The 21396-nt window shown below is 40.7% G+C and overlaps 1 protein-coding gene across 2 annotated transcripts in view; it reads left to right on the top strand.

Moving 5' to 3' along the window:
• The first annotated feature begins 970 nt into the window (after window positions 1-970).
• The window catches only part of LOC122970830 (disintegrin and metalloproteinase domain-containing protein 12-like), a 77017-nt gene continuing 56591 nt past the window's right edge, over window positions 971-21396 (top strand). For both annotated transcript variants that reach the window (XR_006399335.1, XM_044337110.1), the window contains exons 1-3: window positions 971-1489; window positions 14219-14340; window positions 16690-16763. Coding sequence is in view for 1 of the 2 variants with exons in the window: in XM_044337110.1 (XP_044193045.1) it covers window positions 1384-1489; window positions 14219-14340; window positions 16690-16763 (302 nt within the window). In the remaining variant the exon portion in view is untranslated. The remainder of the gene's footprint in view (window positions 1490-14218; window positions 14341-16689; window positions 16764-21396) is intronic.

Below are 21396 nucleotides of genomic sequence, written 5' to 3'. Positions count from 1 at the left end.
TAATAATGACATGTATCCATAATGACATCTGCCAGTGAGGGCTGTGTACGCTATATTATTCAAATTTACACTCAGTGTGGGCTGCTACAGCATACTGTACGTGCGCCTATCAAGCTCCTTAGTTAAGTTGAGCAAGGAATAACGAGAGAGAGACCGGAAATTAGGTGATGGGCTTTCAAAATAAAATTCAAGCTCGGTTCTATGTCCTGCATGAACAGTCAGTCATACGGGGTCAGTTAAATTTCTCTGCAAAACTCAGCTATCTATCTATCTATCTATCTATCTATCTATCTGATTTGACATAATAATCAATGCAAGGTTTACACTTAAAAGCTTTTTCCAGAACTTTAACCACATATTTCATAATGAAAATGGACCAAGATTATTTTGTCAAACTACTATTTCCATGAGTGAACTCTCAGATCAGCAGCAATTGTAATTTAATGTAATTTATTTGAGCTTATATGCAATCCTTATTATATATCCTTATATGCAATAATCCCTTATTGTTCAAACATAATATTGTTGTGTTAATATTGTTCAAACATAATATTAATCAGTGGTTCTCAAACTTTTTCACATCAAGGACCCCTAAACTCACATAAATTAGACCACACACCCCCATTTGATAAGATTTTGTCCCAGGGCACCGCATCTGGTAAGACTTTTTAGATGATTTACATTTAAAAGAAAGGGAATGAAACCCATAATCAAAATAGTCATACATTCTGTTACTGTGTTACTTATGGATGGAAATAGTGAAAATAAATTATTTGAACCCCCTCAAGGACCCTTGGGGGTCCCTGAACCCCACCTCTGAGAACACTGGTATAAAGTACATTAATTGGCACTTTATTTGGATAGCCAGAACCAGAAGTCATACTTTCTTTGTTTCTACTGGCTTGACGCTGCTCATTTACTGGACGCTGAAGGCTTTAGGACCTCGCGGAGCGCTTCATTGAAGCACATGGTCCCCACTCATAAGACAACACTTCTCGCCAGTAATTGCCCTGGAATTGATGTCATTCCAGTGGGCGACCGAGACAGATGCAGCTCGTGTATTTGTCAATGTTTTCATCGCTCGCCCGTCATATCCCTCAATATTTCTCACTTTTGTTGTTTTTTTTTTTTTTTTTACGCGAGGCAGCTTTTTTGGCTTGGACATCTTTGAATGAGGGAGTGCACGGAGTTGAATCAGCTGTCCTCGGGATTTCCTAAAGCTCCGCTCATATACTTGATCATATTTCAGGAAGTCGTTTTATTTTTGGGGGGTGGTGGGGGGGTGGGGGCTCTTGCACATCAGCTGTTGTCGGACTGTGATTGTATGATGTTTGCGCTGCAGTGAAACAGTCGGCCAGTGCGTCCAAGCTTCAGCCGGGCATCATGAACCCTGGGAGCCGGAGTCTGAAGTTTGTTATTTTGACAGCACTTCAGGCTTTATCTGTCTCTATATCCGTCTGTGACAATGTGCTCTCCACATCTGCTGAAGGTAAGAGGTGAAGAAGAGGTCAAGATGTCAAATGTATTTTTGCTTTTCCTCTTATATTAAGGATCCATGTGCAAAAGTAGTTTAATAGTTTTCTATTTTTTTAATCACTGGATGAATGTCAAATATAAAATAATGACATCATTTTCACGTGTGCGCATCTGTCATTGTGCATTGTGTCTACTCTATTTTATTCTGTTCTTCACATTCTTCCGGCTGTTTTTGGTACATCATGTTTTATGAAAGCTTTTGTAAGTACACTAAAATAACAGATCTGTCACACATGTTTGGTGCACAATGAAACAACTCCAGTGTAAAGAGGCTTTCTACAGTAATGCCTCTCACTCATTATCTCAAATACATCTTTGTGAATAGCAGAACATCAAATTTTAGCTCGCAGTCCAGCCAGTGTGTACCTCAGAGGAGAGGAGACTCTGTATAATTGATGATGTTGAAACTCTCTTTGGTAATCAGTGGTAGCACTTGAGGCATTTCGCTGTGCTTTAAACATACTTACTTACAGTTTTTTTAAGGCACTTCAGACATACTTCCAATTTTTTTCAATTATGGATGAAATCCAGAGTTACTTTGGTGGCAAACATCAAATAAAAGTCACATTGTTAGTTTGAACATCAGCAGTCAAGTAGGTTTTTTTTTTTTTTTTAAACCTGTATATTGTTCTATGTTTATTATGTTTATGACAACCCAGCAACTAATGAAAAAGAGCTGCTCCTCAGCTCCGGGGAAATGTTCAAATGTAATGTCAGAGTGTGTTTGTTTCTATACTTGTGTGTGTGTGTTCATCTCATACTGAGATTGCAACCCTTTGGGCTATGGCTCATGACATCTCAGTCACCAGTGCTCCATGCCCTAGGTGAGATTAAACAAGGATACACACACACACACATTATTGGAAACAGTGGTGAGTGGAGGAGCTGTGTTGGTGCCTACAGAGAACTTTTACATCTAAACACCCTGCCAGTCATGACACACGCTGTGGAATCCAGGGAATTAATTACCAGCAAGGGCAAATGTGTAAAACTGGGATTGAAGCACGAGGAAGTTGTTCATTTATTCATCAACAGTTCAAGTTGGCCTTGATGCGTCTTTCCCATGGGTTCGACTTCAGACTCGTCAGAAATCATCACCAGTTCAGTTTTGTGTGTGGCTGTGAAAGCTTGAACAGATTTGCATCGACGGGATATTTACCTGCTTAGGGGGGATTCAGACTGATTGAGCTAAATAAATGGAGGGAGCAGTGTGAAGTGCTTGTTAACACCCACAAGAGACAGGGTTAAATTTAAGAGGCAAAAAATTAATAAATGCTGTGAAATGCCGCGTTGCGCCTGACTTCATTTTAGTGCTGAAATCATTAGTTGATTGATCAACTTTGGAATAGATGGAAAGTTTTTTTTCATCTTCTGAAATGTGACAAATTTTCTCTGTTTTATATCATTTCTAATTGAAAATTTGAACATTTAATATGTTACATGGACAACCTTGGGCTATCAGAGCTTGTGAGTGGCATTTTTCACATTTTTTGGACAATTTATAGACAAAATGATTGTTCTATTAATGAAAATAATTAGTTGCAGCCTTACTTCAAGTTTAATGGATAATGAGTGGTAGTCATTAGAGCTCCCTTTTATGAGCCTCTACTCTGTCTCCAGACTGTGCACTTTTGTGACTGCTGTCAGGAATACAAGGCTGCTAAAAAAAAAAAAGATGGAGCAGATCAGCTCTGTGCAATGTCATGTTTGCATACATATTTCATGACACTGTCCCTTGACCTTTCCTGTCAGTTTTCCACTCCTTGTCTATCTTGTGCATGTTTCTGTCCTACCCAGGGATCATTTGTGAATGATTTCCTCCAATGGTTGACACACTTAGTGTCAGCCAGTATTTACTAGTCTGCTGTACTGCTTCAGCCAACATGACTCTTTGCCTCGAGCGCTGCATGCAGCTTGCGTGCTGCACGCTCAGACAAATGAAAGTTGAGCTGAGAATATATTTTTGGACTGTAGTAAAACATTCCTTTAGCAAACAGTGTCCTCCCCCAGAGAGATATTATCACCATAATGTGACCCATCTCAAGTCAGAGGCATTTAGTATCTTTTCAGTATGGATAAATTCAGATCTTCCAGATGAGTTGTTCATGGTATTTGAGACCCAGGAGGCTGGTAAGAAGAGCTGGCTGATGTGTGGTTGTGCATCAAGACAGATTGATCAACCAGTTGCTTTTCCACAGTGGGGATATTAATAGAGGAGGGGGGAAAATAGCTGGACTGTGCAAAAGCAGCCTGACCCTACATGTGTTGCATTAATTTCTTCGAAGCTGCTTTGGACTCATTTGACCCCCCCCCCAACAAAAGTTTAACACACCAGCGGAAACTTGATGCTGGCTCTGGACTTTCTCATTGGACTTTCACACCCAGACAGGTCAGAGTTGAGCTCAGCACGTTTCTCCCTGTGCGTCTTCTCTCTCGTCTGTTCAGAGGGCCCAGTTGGCTTAGATATCTCAAGTCAGTGTCAATTCTATCTGGGTAAGTTGTTCCACCCCATCAGTGTTTCACAAAAAATCTTGGGAAGGTTCCAAGCCTGTTCTGGTCAGCCGTTTTGCAGTGCTTTTAAGTGGAGCATTTTTCTGGCCATTCAGGGGATGAAGACCACAATAACTGTTAGCAAACAGATGCCTATGAACAAATCTAGTAGACATGGAGCAACACTGGCATTCATTTGGAGTTACTTTTCTGGCCACCTGACAAAGTCCAATATTCACTCTCTTTGTGACTCCTCTCTGGTCTCTAACCAACTCCTGAGGGAAACATGAATCTTGTAAGCAGCCTCCGTTAGACCTTAGTTTGCTCGAAGTTAGCTAGTTGTTAATTTTGTCTGTCTGCCATTTGGTTCTGGGAAAGTTGTATTCAGTAGGTTCATCAGAGCGTCTTTCCTGAAAACAGCTGCATCAGTTACTGGAAATGGTGTTGATGAGAGCTGTGAGACTGAACCATACAGTTAATGTGTCATAAAATCCAAAGAATGAACTGACAGTGAATAAAAAGCTCAGAAGAGCGGAGGAGAACTGCAGAGCTGGGTGATAGTTCTGTGTGGCTTTGTCACTACACCTTTTGCATCGCACATTGTCATTTGATCCATTACTTGTTAATTAAAGAAAAGTGATTAGTGGAGCTTTAATGTTGCTGATTTGACAATATGTTGATTTACTTTGTCAGGGGAATTAGAATGAGTTGACTTTAAAGTGATTATGGCCATCGTGTCATTTCTCTGTCTCCTTCTGATGAATCTATGTCCAATATGCACTCTTCTCCTACCTCTGGTACCAACCTCCACCAACTCATTAGGGATATATTTGGCTCTTTAGCTTCTAAATGTTCCACTATGTTCACTAGCTAGTCGCTAACTGCGTCTGTCTGGTACTGGGCAAGTAGTGTACAGTGGGTTTATCAGCTTTTTGTCTGAAACCTGCTGCTGAAAACAAAGCTGATGAGAGTGATGAGTCAGAACTACAAGAAAACAGTAGATGCTAAAACGCTTTGTAGAGCAGAGGGGAACTGCAGAGGTAGGTGGTACTGTAACTTTATATGGGTTCATAACTACGAGTGACTTGCAGTAATTCACATAACATGTAGTCATTTCATCCATTATTAATATAAAAACTTTACCTAATGCAGTTTCAAGGCTATTTTTTAAACCTTTATCTCAGGATTTCAATAAAAAACAAACAATCAAGTCATGTCAAGTCAATTGTATTTATATTGCACCAAATCACAAGAGCAGGTCAAGACCATACTCTTTAATTTACAGAGACCCATCATTCCTCCATGAACAAGCAATTGGCGACGGCGGCAAGGAAAAACTCCCCTTTAACGGGAAGAAACCTCGAGCAAAACCGGGCTCAAGGTGGGCGGCCATCTGCCTTGACTGGTTGGGTTGACTGAGAGAGAGAGAGAAGGAGGGAGGGGGAGAGAGAAAGAGAGCGAGAGAGACATAGAGATGCAACAACTCTCTTATCAACATATCATATGTTGATGTGTAGTGCATAGTACGTTGTTTGCCATAGGTAACACAGTCGTGGCACTTAGGACAGCGACTAGTTCTTCCCAAAGGCTTTAGAGAAACATTCAAATACACTCTTCCAATAAGTAAACAGTTTCCGACATGTCTAAATAGAATGTGTCAATGACCCGTCTGCCTCTTTACATCGTTTACAGAGAGGACACACCAGGGAAAATCTTGTGTAACTTGACTTTGTGTCTAGAGTTAATTAAACATTTATGCACACTTTCAAGGCTTTCCTCCCAAGTCTCATTGTCTGTCTCTTCTCTCCACTTAGCCTCTCAATTCTGCTTATTTGCACTTGTGTTAACATTGATATGTCTTTGTATAGTTTGATAATCTCAAATTTGCAAGAACCTGAAGAAATTCGAGGCCGGAATATTATATTCTCTCTGTAGCTGCTCAAACAACATGAAGTGCCCATCAAGGTATAAAGCGCTTATATCTTTACTACCCTTAAGATTCCAAATTTAAGCCAGGGACAAATGCATGATTTTCACATATTGGACTATTGATGTAGGTATTTGGTGTTTTTATGTGTAATTTGATTTGCTTCCAGATTTTAAGTGTATTCTTAATGAGACAATAAAACTATTATTGTAATATAATTGTTTTGGTAGGGCCGTTAAGAAGGGCAAGAAGAGAGGTCTTATTACAAAGAGTCCGCTCTAATGATAGACAAACTGAGCAGTCACTTGAATCATTGACTGGGCCCTTTTTCCACCACATTATAATGTTTAAGTGAGCTGCCCAGTAGTAAGCTTTAAAGTGTGGCAGGCTGAAACCGCCCTTGTCTTTTGGCTTAATTAGGTGTTTTCTGGTGATTCGTGCAGTTTTGTAGCTCCGTATGAAGGGCACAATGATTAAGTCTAGCTGTTTAAAATGAGAAAGAGGGATGAAAGATGGGATAGCTTTGATTGATTCTCCCGACCATGGAGATATGGAGAGTTTTCCAGAATTCTATATTTTCCTTTAGTTGATCAATTTTTCTTCCACCAGTTAACCCATAGAGATCATCTGCTTTTTTGTTATTTTAGTTCCAAGATATGTGAAGCTGCTGTAGGCTTTTTTTGAAAGGAATGATCTGCAGGAACTGTTACTTCCAAGAACTTCTTTGATTGAGATCCAATGTGATAAACCTCAAATATGTCTTAGCAGATATCATGTTGTGTCACACATCTTTACTTTACATGAAACTCAAATTGCACTTTTCACATTGTCAGTGTTAATTTATTCATCTTGTTTGCAAGATTTTTAATAATAATGCCAGAGCTAAATTTTGGCAGCTTTTGGTAGACAGTAAAAACAGTAAAGTGCATGTGGCATTTTAACAGAATAGTAATCAGTTGCAATTCCAACATACTGTAGACACTAAAGTCACTAGAAACACTGTAGTTACTAATGGAAACATTCCCCAGGTTTAGATTTTATTTTCCATATGAAGGTGCTGTCATAGACTTCCACTGAGATTTAAACCACTGAATAATATGTCTCAGCTCCAGATAATCCATCTTCCAGCCTGGCATACAGCATCCGCCCAGATTTCACCTCCCTTTTCTGCAACGAGAAGGAATGAGCTGCAGTATTTTTCGTCATAGGCAGATGTGTTAACAGGAACAAGACAGATCACCTCCTACCTGGGTGAGTTTCTAACAAATTGGCGCAAACGAAGTTGTTCTGCTGCTGCCATGTTTCCCTGGCGGACTTGTGATGTATTTTTAAGTGAGGCAGAGCAAGCAGCACATCAAATATCTACATAGACAAAATTTTCAAGATGAACTCTGAGCAATCCAAGAGTGTTAAAAGCTAGGGCTTTTATTTTTTGAGCTCAAGCTGATGTCTTCACATTGTTTGTTTTGTCTGACCAACAGTCAAAAAAACCTCAAACATATATTTTTATTAACAATGATATAAAGAAAATCAGCAAATCCTCACATTTGCAAAACCAGAGAAAGCAAATGGTTTTTTTTCCGAAGATAGACTAAGTGTTCCAGAGCTATTTCAGTTCCATCAAACATTGATTCTTTGTTGTTATAATCCATAAGCTATGTGACCTTTCAAGACACTGCCTCCACTGAGGTAATGACATGGTTGCCACTGCAAACTGTACAATAACATGTGGATCTATGATGATATAGCAGCTGCTTGCGCCTCCTTTTCTCTCTGTCTTCTGCTGCGGTTTGAGGTTTTGTTTTTTCAGGGTTTTTTTTGTTTTTTTTGTGTTTTGAATGTCTGCCAGACATGTGCTTCCCATGACAGAAAGGGGTACCAGGGCGCTGTAAATGAAATCCATCATAGGGACCATATTAACAGACTTTCGCACAGCACTCCTCCAGAAGCTCTCCAACTTTGACCTTTGTTGCTAAGGCACACAGGCTCCATGCCAGGCAGCAAGCGCAGTCATCGCAGCAAGGGGGCTTAACGGTGTCACCCGCCAGGGGCGTAACAGCACCGGTTTCTCGGACAACATTAACCGCCTGCTGAGCCAAGGGGAATTTTTGCTGCAGGACCATCTATTTCCCATTGAGTAATTATGTGCTGACATCCAGCTAGTCTGACAGTAAATGAGTTCAGTATACAAGGTGGGGATAGAGAGACAGAGACAGAATGAGAGAGAGAGAGGGAACACAAAGAGCTATTTACCAGTAGAGGGAGCTCAGTGTTAAATGGCTCGATTATGACCTTAAATATACTCTAAAAAAAAATCATCCAGCAATAAATCCAACCATTAACAACTCTCATTGCCTTGACTTTTGACACACAGCTACTTTATTAGATTTGATTTAAGGAGACCTTCTTTCCAGTTTGTGTGGACTCCAATTACCATGATGTCACCTACAGGTTTCTATATTTCCTAATACAACCCTGAGGGTGTTGACATAATGTCCCCCAACTGCATCAGATGTTTAGTGTGGAGTCAAGCCAAGATTACCAGGCACTTTTCACTGCTCTGTAATCCCTGTGAACCCTGCGTTGGGGCTCAGGTAACAGATTACAGGGAGCAAGGTGAAGATTAGTCGATAAGGTGATGAACAGAACATCCTCGTTCTCTGAGAATTTGTTGCTCTTCTGTGTTTTGTATCATTTAGAGATGCGAGTTACAAAGTCAGAGAATAGTGATGAATACTCATCATATGTTTCCAGAGCCCAAGGTTGTATCTTTAAATTGCTTGTTTTGTTCGACCAACAGTCTCAAGGATATTAATCTTTCTTTTTTTCTTTTTTTTTTTTACAATGATTTAAAAAAAAAAAGGGAAGAAGCAAATTGTTTGGCATTTTCCACAATAAATGATTAAAAAATGATCAAAAGAGTTGATGATTAACTGACTTATTGTTTCAGCATTAATATTGTGAATTAATATGTTCGGGATTTGGTCAAACAAGCGATTCAAAGACGTCACCTTGGGCTCTTGGAACTTGAGATTGACATTTTTCACAATTTTTTGACATGTTATAGAAAGAAAGATTTAACGATTAATTAACACAGTAATTGATAGATCAGTCAATAATGACAATAATTTGTCATAGTCGTAGAGAGGATAATGAAGGACAGAAAGAGATAAGAGAAGTCGCAGAAGTTCATTGCTTTTGTCTCCAAGGTCATTTATGAAAGAGTGTTTGCTTGATGGGTCTTTTTCACAATGTATCATTCATCATGCTGTTCCCAATCACCATTCTGTTTGAATTATCATAATTTACCCACTCTGATTGGGGGTAAACTGAGTTCGTGATATGCCTTTCAATCAACCATTATTAAATGAACAATAGCCATGAACATTAACCAAGTTTTCCGCCCATGAGCTGATGTCAGGACCAAATTTTGGCTCAGAAACTTTGCTGGATTGAGTTCCCAATCCAGTCAGTACTCTGATTAAAGGCATCCACCAAATATGGATTAAAAAAAAAACATAATGCACGCTCTTGATGCAGAAAAAGTGATGTGTTGTGATCATTTTATTAGATTTGCTTTATCAAGAACACATTTCCATATGGAACTTTGGAAAAACTCTTTTTTTTATACCTTTTTTGTCTTTGTTGTCTCAGCTTTGAAACAGTCCAATTTAAACTCATCACTCTGCCCTAATTAATTCCACATGCTCTCATTTTAAGCCCATTTCCTTCTTGAGGTTTGAATAGTAACTAAACATTGTCCACCCATGTCAAACAATGCTGGAATCATCTCAAGTGTGTCCCCTCTGCATTTATTGTTGTACCATTCGAGAGATTTTGAATGTCAAAGAATCTCCTCCAAGCTGCCAAAGGCGATGTTTTTCATTTTCAATCTGACGTATTTTCAAGATTACAGAGAATTGCTGTCAAAGTGACTTTGGAGTGTGTCCTTGTGTGCCTTTCCGCCAGTCATCAGACAACGGTGACTGTGATTAGGAGTGCTATTTTACTGATGTGTGCACGTACTGTATGTGTAGCCTGTATCCCATCTCAGTGAGGACCTGTGCACATGTGGGGGGCACGGCCTCATCAAGAGAGCAGATGAAAAGAACAGCATGCCATTTGTGTTAGAAAAGCAAAGATTGTTATGAATACATTATTTCATGGATGCCTGTCAAGGGGTGTGTTGTGGTTGGTTGCAAGAAAGCAGGCTCTGGGGTTTAATAAAGCCGAACAGTTGTTGATTTGTTTTGGTGGAACAGAGGAAGGCGGGGGGGAAAGGGGCTGTAACTGTAAAAGGGCACTAAGAAAGGATGTCTTGAGAGCCCAGAAGCATTTTGGAAGGTCATATGTTCCCTGGGACCAACAGCTTGTAGGTTGGTGGAATAAGTTAATTTGGGAAAGCTGATAAAATCAGGAAAATGATTTACTGTAAAATACCATGAGGAACTGTAAACTGTCCCAGTACATACTGAATTGGTGAGTTTCAGGTCAAAAGACAGCTGGATGTTGAGGTCAAAATTGGCCACATATTTAGTTGAATGAATGAAATATGGTACTTGAAATGTTATATATTACCAAGATGTATAGAAATCTTTCATTTTTTAAGCAAATTTAGCCCAGTTTTACATTACTGTGGACTTTCAAGACCCCGTAACATTTTTCTCATGCAATGTGGTACAGACATTCATGTCCCCCTCTGGATGAATTGTAATCACTTATCCTCTGATTATCCTCTGATGCTATGATTATCATATAGCACCATAATCAGGTCAAAATTTCAATCTGTCCAAATAGTTTTGTTTATAACCAAATACTTGCAAACTAATGACATTCCCACCAACCTCAGCTGTACTTTATGCTTTGTGCTAATCTGCAAATTTTAGCATGCTAACACACAAAACTAACTGTGTGAATATGGTAAACATTATACAACATATTAGCATTGTCTTTGTGTGCAAGTTAGCATTTAATTCAAAGCACTGCTGTGCCTAAGGACTCTCAAAGACTCAAAGAGCCGCTAGCATGACTGTAGACTCTTCTTTTTGATATTCTTCTAATCTACATTTTCTTGTGAATTACTGGATCATTTAGCCTCTTCAGACCTTTAAAATATTCAAATAAAACAGCGGAAAGTTACTCTTTGTTGACCTGCTCATAGCCCACAGACATATGAAACCCGTGATGAAGGCCAGCAAGTAGATTTTATTTTAAGGGGTCACAAGCCAAAAAGGCAATCACTGACCTAGAGCTCTAACCTTTCGTCTTATGACCCTTAACAACCAAGCAATGCCTGGTCCCTCATCACAAGATGCATATGTCTGTTAGCTGTGAAGAGTTCAGCCAAAGATGTTCCTTTTTCAGATCGTTTAATTCTAGTCGTTTTTAGTCCTGAATATGTCAAACTCTCCAGAATTTAATAAGAAAGAAGCAAATATTTTAAGAAAGTCAGAAAAACTAAACATGGTTTTGTAGCAACAGTGTTTTTTTCTTCTTCTTTCCTATCTTGTAAGTAATCTCAACAACTCAGATTTATTTTGCGACCCCTTGGGAAGTCCCACTGCACAGGTTGGGAACCGCTGGCCTAGGTCTAAAAAAACGTTTTCAATCAGATTTAGTCCAGTTTAGATGCCTAGATTGCCTTTTACCCTGCAAATCACCTATTTAATACTTTGTGTGAACATGCTGCACCACTGTTCACATACAACCAGCCAGTGTGTAAAACAGCAAAACAATGGTTGTAGAGTACATAATCGATTGTGTTATTTTTTCTTAACAAGGCTGCTAGGGAAAGCCAAATTTATTACTGTTCGGTGATAGTTCTGTATCACATTTCACTCACCCACACACGAACAAACACACACAGTCACATTTCCACGTACACAGACATACAATCCCCCCACCTAGCATTTACTTTATTGAGGCAATATAAATGGCACAAGCTCTCCTTGTGTACACTGGAGCATAAAGGGAGTTGATCACGGCCAGAACTCAGCTTTATTAAGACCTCTGTTTACACTCTCCTTTATTGAACATATAAATAAGGCTTCGGGTTCTGGTGCCACTTTTACCACTCCCTTAATGCTTCTGGTGGCTCTTATAACATTCTAGCTAACAAAAGCCACTTACACACTCCAACTTTACCAAATGTCTCGCTCCCAAGCACGTGGAAAAGAAATGAGCCTGCAGACTATTTCCACTAATATAATGCCATTTATAAGCAGGAATTAAACCTCATAGCACACCACATTAACAAAATGGTTATTCACTAGGAGACTTTGAAGTCAGGGAACCAAACGCTGTATGGTTGTGAACCTCGTCTTCAAAGTTGATGTGGAGCACACTGCAGAAAAGGCAATGGCCGTTCCATCTGTGTGTGTTAGCCTCATAAATCGGCTAACCACAATGTGGACTTGACCTTTCTCTCTCGAAAACTTCTTTCTGTTTTCCCCTCATCTGTTGTGTTCATCCATCCATACTTTTCTCAGAGGTTGTCATGTGTTCCCTTACTCAGCATGCCCACCTCTCCCAGACGGTGCGGTTTTCTAGGACTAATGAGGGTAGGATGCGTCTCCCGCTTTTGTGTGTGTGTGATGTCGTCCCGTCCTTGGCGGAGCCTGCTTCTCATCATCAGGCTGGAGCTGGATGAGGACTGCTGAGTTGGTCACCTTTGGCTTTCTGCTATCAGCTGGAGCGGCTCTGTGATGAACTCCAGAATGGTGGTTTCCTCAGAGGAGAACCAGAACAAAGCTCAGCTGGGGAGCACTGTGCTTGACCTGGGTTATTAATACTGGATAATAAGCAGACTCAGCAATTTAGCTGGGTGAGTCATGCATACAGACACAGGAGGGATGTGAACCATGAAGGAAGAACCTTGAATCTGCTGGTAATAATAATCTGTGACGAATGCATCCCAGTGTGTTTTGTGTTTATAAGTGTTTGAAATGTGATTCAAAATTAAGAAGGAACAAAGTTTCGAGTTGAAAACATACCATAAATTATGCCAACAACTTCTCACAAGTCCACTGACATCACCCTCAAACTAAATCTGTTTCCCTGCTGTTTGGAAATGCTTGATGGAGCATCAGTGGAAGAAAACAAAAAAAAAAAAACCAAACCAAGCAAACATTTCATTTAGGATGTTTGCACAGAACAAATGGTGCTAACAACCCCCGCTGTTTTAGTGAGAGACCCGAGCTCCAAAATAGCTTCCCCACTGTGGGAAGCTGATTACTGTAGGAACCCTGTTAGCGAGGTCCTCCGGTAGTTCAGTGTTGCATTCTGCCTCTCTGTGTGTTCATGATGTACTTTTTTAGAGAGATTTCAGTTTCTGTCTCAGTTATAAGTGGTAGGTTTGCTTGGGACAGTGGCCGTTTTTTCCACCACTTCATCTCCTGGCGGTACGCTTGGGGATGTCAGTATTGGATTTAGGGATGAATATATTCTTAAATGACTGGCAACACAGCAGAGCTCCAAGAATTGTAGCCATTCGGAGGCTCAGTTAACACCCTGTCAGAACAGAGAGAGAAGAGATAAAAGCATGCTGGGAACAATGCCCCAAAGCTACGTCTAATCCCTGCACTGCATCCTGGACACTAGCCCTGTGTTTGGAGTTATCACAGCAGCAGCAGCAACCCCAGCTCCTCTTTGCTCAAAACTCTCAGTTCCTGAAGAACTGTGGAGATTTATGCAGCTTGAGTGGCAGAGGGGGTGGTTATGGTTTCGCCACAGGCTAACGATTCTCATTGCTTGATGCCTGAGCGTGCTGATTAGTGCTGTTGTATTCATGTCTTTATGGCAGAAGGAGACAGGCTCCATTCTACTGACAGCTTTTAAAAAAGAGGTGAACATATGTTCAGGAGGGGCGAGGATGTATTGGAGATGGCATTTTGGCAACACATATAATTGTTAGTCATGAAAAACGAAACATTCAGAGAGTATTATTTGTCTGCTGTGACACAGTAAAGCCTTCAATTACAAATACTGTGATTTTGTTTAAGTGACACTTTTTATTACAAGGCAGATGTATTGGTAGGTCATGCTCTGATGTTGTTAATGAGCACCAGGCTCGGGACTTTAATAGCGGAGAGGAATTTATTATCAGAATTGTTTATATAAAATCCATTTAGAAAATGTTCCCATTGTTTGTGTCCACAAAGATGGACATGGTCTTGTTTTGCAGATGCTGAGAGAATTTAGAATAAAGGAGAAACACTTTGAAGTTTTTTGTGTATTCTCATATGGCATTTATGTTTTCTTTCAAAGGGAATCTTTTGAGCACAACTGTTCAACACAGACCGAGAGCAAAGCAGAAACACTATGGGACTACAGTACCTCTTCAGCTCGTCGGACAAGACTGGAAACCAATCAGCCAGCTCAAATTCCAGGTGAAGAATTATATTTTATAAAAATACTGATTTTTTTTTTTTTTTTTTGCTATTGGCATGACCTGAGGATGACAATGTCAGATGGTCCGATCACCAGGCGGTCTTTCCATCTATTTGTCCATCCACCATTACTGGCCAGATTGCCATTTATTTTGATTTGGACACTCATGGTCCCCAGAAGATGATTCCTTACTATTTATGTGAGCTCTTCTGTTTAGTGCCACTACAATACTTATTGCTTTTTATTTTCATAATGTTTGCTGTGTTTGCTTCTGGCATTAGGATAAACTCTGTTTCATCTCATAATCAACAGGCAGATTGCCATGAAACTTGCTGAACACATTTATGCTTGCAAATCGATGAAGCATTTTGAATTGATTTGTGATCGTTTTGTGTTGGCTAATGAATATTGCAGCCTGTAGGAACTAGCATGGAGTTTGATCTTTGGTTTGTCTACTCCAATAAAGATCTTAATTCTTTTAAAATCAGGGTTTAACTGTAAATCTAAACCTTTAAATCTGGATTAAATCTAGACTAAATTTACCAGTTTAAACTGAGATTAAGTCTATGTAAGTGGCACCAAATTCAGCGATGTGAAATGCAACTGATTGTAGATTCTGAATTTTAGCAAAATAGGGTAATAATTTAGATGACTTCACCTATTTTAATTACCAACCAGCTTGCTCAACACCAGTCTACACAGTTTATTCTCATATCCATCAATTATTAAAGGCTAAAAATAACTTGAATAATGTATCATATTAGATTTGTAAATTGGAATTTAAATCTAATACAATTAGAAGTAGAAATCTTGGATCACCAAATGACTGACTGAGTGAATTTTATTCTTGCTGCATTGGCAGCTGTGCGTTAATGTATTCATTAATGCATTAATGTAATGAATCCTGGTCACATGCCAGAACCAAGAGTCAGCTAAGTTAAAGTGTGTAGGACCACACACAGTGAAGCAGAAGTAGCAGTCATTGCCTCTCTGTGTATGGTTCAGTACATTTCATGCACGGACAGCTGTACAATATCTGCATTTTTAGAAAGGAAGCAAACACTACATGACCCACTGGAATATCAATGAAATGTTTGAAATCTGGGATCCTTGGCTTGGTTCGGTGTTATAAACCCAGACTTTATAAAAAATATATATATATGGCTGCCAGGCAGACTTAAAAACACAGTTTGAGTTTTTAGGTTGTGTGATTGAGTTAATTCATGTGTGAATTAATTTGTTCTGGCTTAACCAAACAGACAAGGTGCCACAAGGTTTCCATGGGATGTCATTAGCCAAAAAACAAAAGAAAGCCTCAGATCAGCAAATTAAAGAGCACTCACAATGTAGGTGAAAATAAGTGCTATTTTGAATATATTTCTCCTTTAATAACAAGCCCGAAAATGCACTGTACTATATATATTTCCCTGAAGTTATAAATGGCAGTCATCATAAACATTATGCAGTGTGAGGGAGGTCAAAGCATCCCTATAGAAAGCTGTGTGAACAGAAACTAGCGGGAAGTTCAGTACCACATGGTTTGTGCAATGATACTGCCTAAAACCTTAAGTGTTCTGCTTCAATATCCTCTTATGATCCACTAGACATTTTTCTCTACGGGGGGTGATGGATGACTTAACCCAGAGCAGTGCTCTTTGCCACGGTTGACCCAGATTGAACTCTGTGTGTGTGTGCGGTTGCCCAGCGATATGGAGAATGTGAGACAGAGGATTTTTTTGTGTTTCTGCGCCTGAGTGAAAGCGCAGCACACGAGAAGGAAAGAAGTTATGTGTTGACATGTGGATGAGTGTGCGCGGGTTTGTGTGCACGTGCAGCCACGTTGGTTGCACAGCACGACTGACAGATGTGATGTATGACTCGGTGCCACTTCATCTGACTCTAACAGAGACACACGATCTCCTTCAGTGTTCTAACTTAGGGGTGCGAAGACTCATGGCTTTCTGCAGGATTGATGTCAAATGGAATAGAAACATAAAGCTAATCCTCTCAGCCCTTGTTCTAAGATACAAAGTAGCTTCATAAGGATTTCCGACTGCTCTCATCAATTGAAAACAGTCATCTCATGTTTTCTCACAGCTCTGGGTGGCTCAGTCAAAATTTCCTCAGGACTGGAATAAAGGATTTTAAGTGCTATTTGCTGTTTTTCATTTTATTGCCACCCACAGCACCGACTTGATTTATTTTCTTAAATTTAAACCTTGCAAACTAATGCTGCAACACTCAAAAAGCAGTCAGAGCCATCTTTCCAAAATGATCAAAATCCCGTCTGCCTCACTCCTGAACTAATCTTCTCATCTCATCTCCTCTCCTGTCTGTTGTCTCTTCAGAGTCACCCTGCATCACTGAAGCTCCTGATTGAAGCGGAAGGTGAGCAGCTGCTCTTGGCTCTGGAGAAAAATGAGTAAGTGTTCCCTCAATTCATACTTGGCCTTAGATCGGAACTGAGTGCTTTCTGGAGTACAAATGGGTGACATATGTGGTGCCCAGGGGCTACAACTGGGGCTGTAGCCAAGTTGTGTGTCACACATAACAGCCAGGGATGGGGAGGGAGGAAGGGAAGTCTCTCTGTCTTGCTCTGCTAGCGCTGGCATGGCATGCTCTCTGTGCTTTGGTCTTTTTCGTGTGCTGAAACAAAGACTTGAAAGATAGAAATTCCTGAATACATCAGCCAGACATTGATGAAAACCGACATCTTCCTCCTTCTTCTCCCTCTATCTTTTCATTTGATCTGTTGGCATAACACAGGGGAGAAGGAGGATTTGTTTGAACACAGCACACACTCTGCGCTCCGTGTATTAAGATACTGTCAACACAGTGTCAGTCAAGGGACTGGCAAGGAGGGGGAACATCATTTGAAAGAGATCACGTTATTGGAATGGGTACAGTTTGACAGAGACGTAGCTCTGGATCTGTTCAGGGGAATATTTGTCATCTTTGCATTTTTACACAAGGGCTGACTGAATGTGGCCTCAGTCTCAGACAGCCTCCAAGTTGTGTGTGTCGCTGAGAAGAATGGGACGTGATTGATGGAGCAATATGTTTTCCATCCACCTCTTCTGCCACACATGAGCAACCAGGAACAAGCAGAGCTGTCTGTGTAATAGAAAGAATGAGAAAGAGGGAAGGAAAGGGAGAGAGAGAGCGGATAGGTTTTTATGCCAGATTCAGCCATGAATCTCACTTGTTTTCCAGACTTAATATATGTAAATTCCACCTGCAGACTGTGGGACAAAGCTTTCAACACCAGCGACCGCAATTTTATGGCTTACCTACTTTGAAAATATTTTGATGGGAAATCACACTCAGTCTTTCTGTCGAATAACATTCCTGCTTTGCACAGGTGGGGATTTTGCAAAGCTGACTTGCAGATTGTCAAATTTTCACCGTCCCCTTTTATAGCAGGGAATTACATTCTCTTACAGTAAAAACATTTCATTTCAAAATGGGAACTTAAGTTTTCCCCCGTGATCAGCTGCAGTGGAAAAACACCTTACATTCCCATGCACAAACCACATGATTCTCATCCAGCATGGCTGTCATCGTTGTCCAATAGCATTAAATGTAAAGTCCACAGTTGAGCTCATACCCGGAGCCAAGAGGAACAAACAGAAACGATGGAGAGGTGCAATCTAGATCTTTCTAATGAGCTTGAGCACGATGGAAAGACTTTACTCAAACAAACCTCTGTGCATTACAAATACCAATCTGTCAGAATTTACTCTCAACACTTGAAGCAGGTCTGGAGAAAAAGACTTAGTTACTGGCAAGGGTTGAATTTTCATGATCTGTAGATTCTCACACTGTTCTGTGATAAGTCAAAATATGACTTCAAAAATTCAAAATAAAAGCTACTTTATGCCATGCATGTTTGACAAGATAAATCACAAATAGGACGTGGATCTGAAGAGGCTGTGCATTATTGAGTGAGTGCAGATCAGCGTCGCAGAGCCAGACCTGAACCTGCTGTGCTGACATTAAGTGAAGGTTCTTGTCTGAGGTTGCTGGCAGACTGGTTGTGTGCCGCTGATGAAATCCAGTTGTTCAAACACAACTGGCATCTGTAATGGAGGAAAAAAATATGGACCAGAATGAAATGATTTGAATTAAACCCAGGATTTATTTTTGTTTTCTCAATCCTCTGTCAATAAATATTGCTGGCAACAAAACACAAGTGACATTTTCCCTCTTGGGAGAAGGTGGGTTGGGTGGATGGCTAGATAGTTGGATTGGGTGGATGGCTAGAGAGTTGGGTTGGGTGGATGGCTAGAGAGTTGGGTTGGGTGGATGGCTAGAGAGTTGGGTTGGGTGGATGGCTAGATAGTTGGATTGGGTGGATACCTAGATAGTTAGTTGACAAAAAGTGGACTTTGCTGCAGGAGCCCACTGTTTGCCTCCTGCTTCCTACCACAACTCAGAAGTTTTTTGTTGTGGTGTTTTCTGTTGCCATGATGACATTTCAAGTGATCATTTTAACCCAAACCATCTTTTCCTAAACTTAATCAAGTGGTTTTTGTGCCCAAACCTAACCAGACCGCACCAATTGCTTTGAGTGTGTAATATTGCTGCAGATGGGTCTACACTGGATTTAGTTGAAAGCCTGGTGCATAGCCATACAGATGCCAAAGGGTCCCTTGTGCGTCTGCATGAGACGCCAGAAGGGTGTGACAAAGTGTCGGTATTTGATGACCTGGGATGAGAACAGGTTGCACATGACCCCTGAAGTCTAATACAGTGTAATATAGTAAACAGCTTGAAATGATTACATTTTTATGTCTCTGTGCCGGCAACAGCCATGGCCAGAGGCATTATGTTTTTGGATTGTCCATCCGTTCGTCCATCTGTACCATTCTTGTGAACGCGATATCTCAGGAATGCCTTGAGGGAATTTCTTCAAATTTGGCACAAACGTCCACTTGGACTCAAGGATGAACTGATTCGATTTTGGTGGTCAAAGGTCAAAGGTCAAGGTCACTGTGACCTCACGTCCATTCCATTATCTCGTGAATGCAATATCTCAGGAACGCCTTGAGGGAATTTCTTCAAATTTGGCACAAACATCCACAACAGTTTGCTGAAATTTGGGCTCTTGCTCACCCCCCGGATCTTCACCTGGTGCATTGTGGCAGCACTTTCTCCTCTGCACGCTAGAGGCGTGTGGATTCTTCCTTACTTGGACAATTGGTTGATATGTGCTAGGACCCGGGAGCAGGCAATCTGTGATGCAACAACTCTTTTGGCCGACATGACCCAGCTTGGGGTTCACTGTGAATTTTGCAAAGAGTTCTTTAGTTCCGAGTCAGCGAGTTGTGTTCATCAGTGTTGCTCTGGATTCAGTGTTAATGAGAGCCTCTCCCTCTCCACAAAGGGTGGATGACATCGTCAGCCCCAACTCACGTTTTCGGAGAGGCACAAGGATGATGTACAGCCTATTCCTCCGGTTGCTGGGCAAATTGAAAGCAGCAATGGCAGCCACCCCTTTAGAGCTCCTTTCATTGCACTTTTTTTGCAGATCTGGGTCAACAGTTTGGGCCTCAACCACAAGAGGCACCAAAGCAGGATGGTGAGGGTCTCAAGCAAGTGCCTTTGGTCTCTAGCACCCTGGAAGAACAAGGCTTATCTGTGCTGCCGTGTTCCCTTGGGCTCACTTCCCTCCCACTGGGAGATAGTGGTAATGAATTCCTCTCTCTCAGGCTGGTGGGCTGCATGTAACCAAAGGGCAGTTAGGGAGACCTGGAGTCCTCAGCAGAGGCTCCAGCACATAAATGTGCTAGAGCTGCATGCAGTACACTTAGTCCTCAGACATTTTCTTCCTTTCTTGGAAGGGAAACATGTCCTTGTTCGGTCAGACAACACTTTCAGTTTATCATGTGAACCACCAGGGGACCAGGCACCAGATCCAGCCAGTTCATTGTCACTCAGAGTCTTGACAACAAGATTCTGTAGGAGACGACTGCTGGGTGCCAGGCCCCTTTATCAGGTTGCTTGCGTCTCCTAGGTTACGCGTGTGTTTTTGTTGGTATTATGTCCCAACCCCCTGTGCATGTACACGATGCATATCCAGGTATTATTCATAGGATCTTAGTTACATTCATAACTCTGGTTTATTATATTCCTCTGTGGCATCCTCCCAGTGACGGTTAAAAAAAACAATCAGTATCTGAAAAGATGTATGCTGTTTTGGGTGTTCGCCTGTCAGAAATCAGTGCTACAGCATGTTCTCTAATCTGATTGTGAGCTGTGGGGTGTCAGTGGCACTGATGACATTTGGAAAGCCAGCAACACAATAGAAACTCTTCTTGGTAGTACAAAGCCAGTGTGTTTGGTGTGTCTACTCCTTGGCATGAAGGACTGTGGAAGCAGGAGACAGAGGTTTCAAATACTCCTACAGCATACCCGGACACACTTGAAGCAGTCTGATTGTCGGGATGGAAAGGGCGGAGGCTGCCTTGAGCAACATGTTAACCATGTGAACAGGCGCTCCAAATTATGGTTCAAAAGATGGCTTCTTGAGAGATCTAGGCCCTCTCCATGTGGAAATGCTGCCATTTTTATGAACCTATGTATTGCTGTCTCTTCAGATTCAAAAATTTCAAATAAAAATACTGCTTAGTTTTGAACTATCATTCAATTGCTTTAAATAACAATTTTTTTGAGAATAAGCTCAAATCATCATTTTTTGTGCGACTCAGAAATTTAATTTATTGGTAAAAAATATTACATTTTGATAAAGAAAGGCATCTACGGATAAGCATGCAGGACATATTTGGTGTTATCATCATCAATCAGTTGGGGAAAAGAGCATGTTTAGTTTTAGCTGCCAGTATTTTCGTAAGCAATGTATTTTTAAGCATTAGCAACTGTAATCCTCTGTGGTTAGAGTTGGAGAAGCATTTATGCAAGAAAACCAACAATGAATAAACCCCTGAAGTGCATGCTGATTTTACAACACTTACTTAATGAGTAGTCTGATGACAATGTTCAAAGCCAAAAATATAAATCTTACAATACAGTTCTGTGTCAGGAGATGTTGTCAA

The sequence above is a fragment of the Thunnus albacares genome, chromosome 20 (assembly GCF_914725855.1).
Source record: "Thunnus albacares chromosome 20, fThuAlb1.1, whole genome shotgun sequence".
In the NCBI taxonomy this organism is placed as follows: domain Eukaryota; kingdom Metazoa; phylum Chordata; class Actinopteri; order Scombriformes; family Scombridae; genus Thunnus; species Thunnus albacares.
Note: the sequence above shows the minus strand (reverse complement) of the source record. Positions and strands in the feature narration are given on the sequence as shown.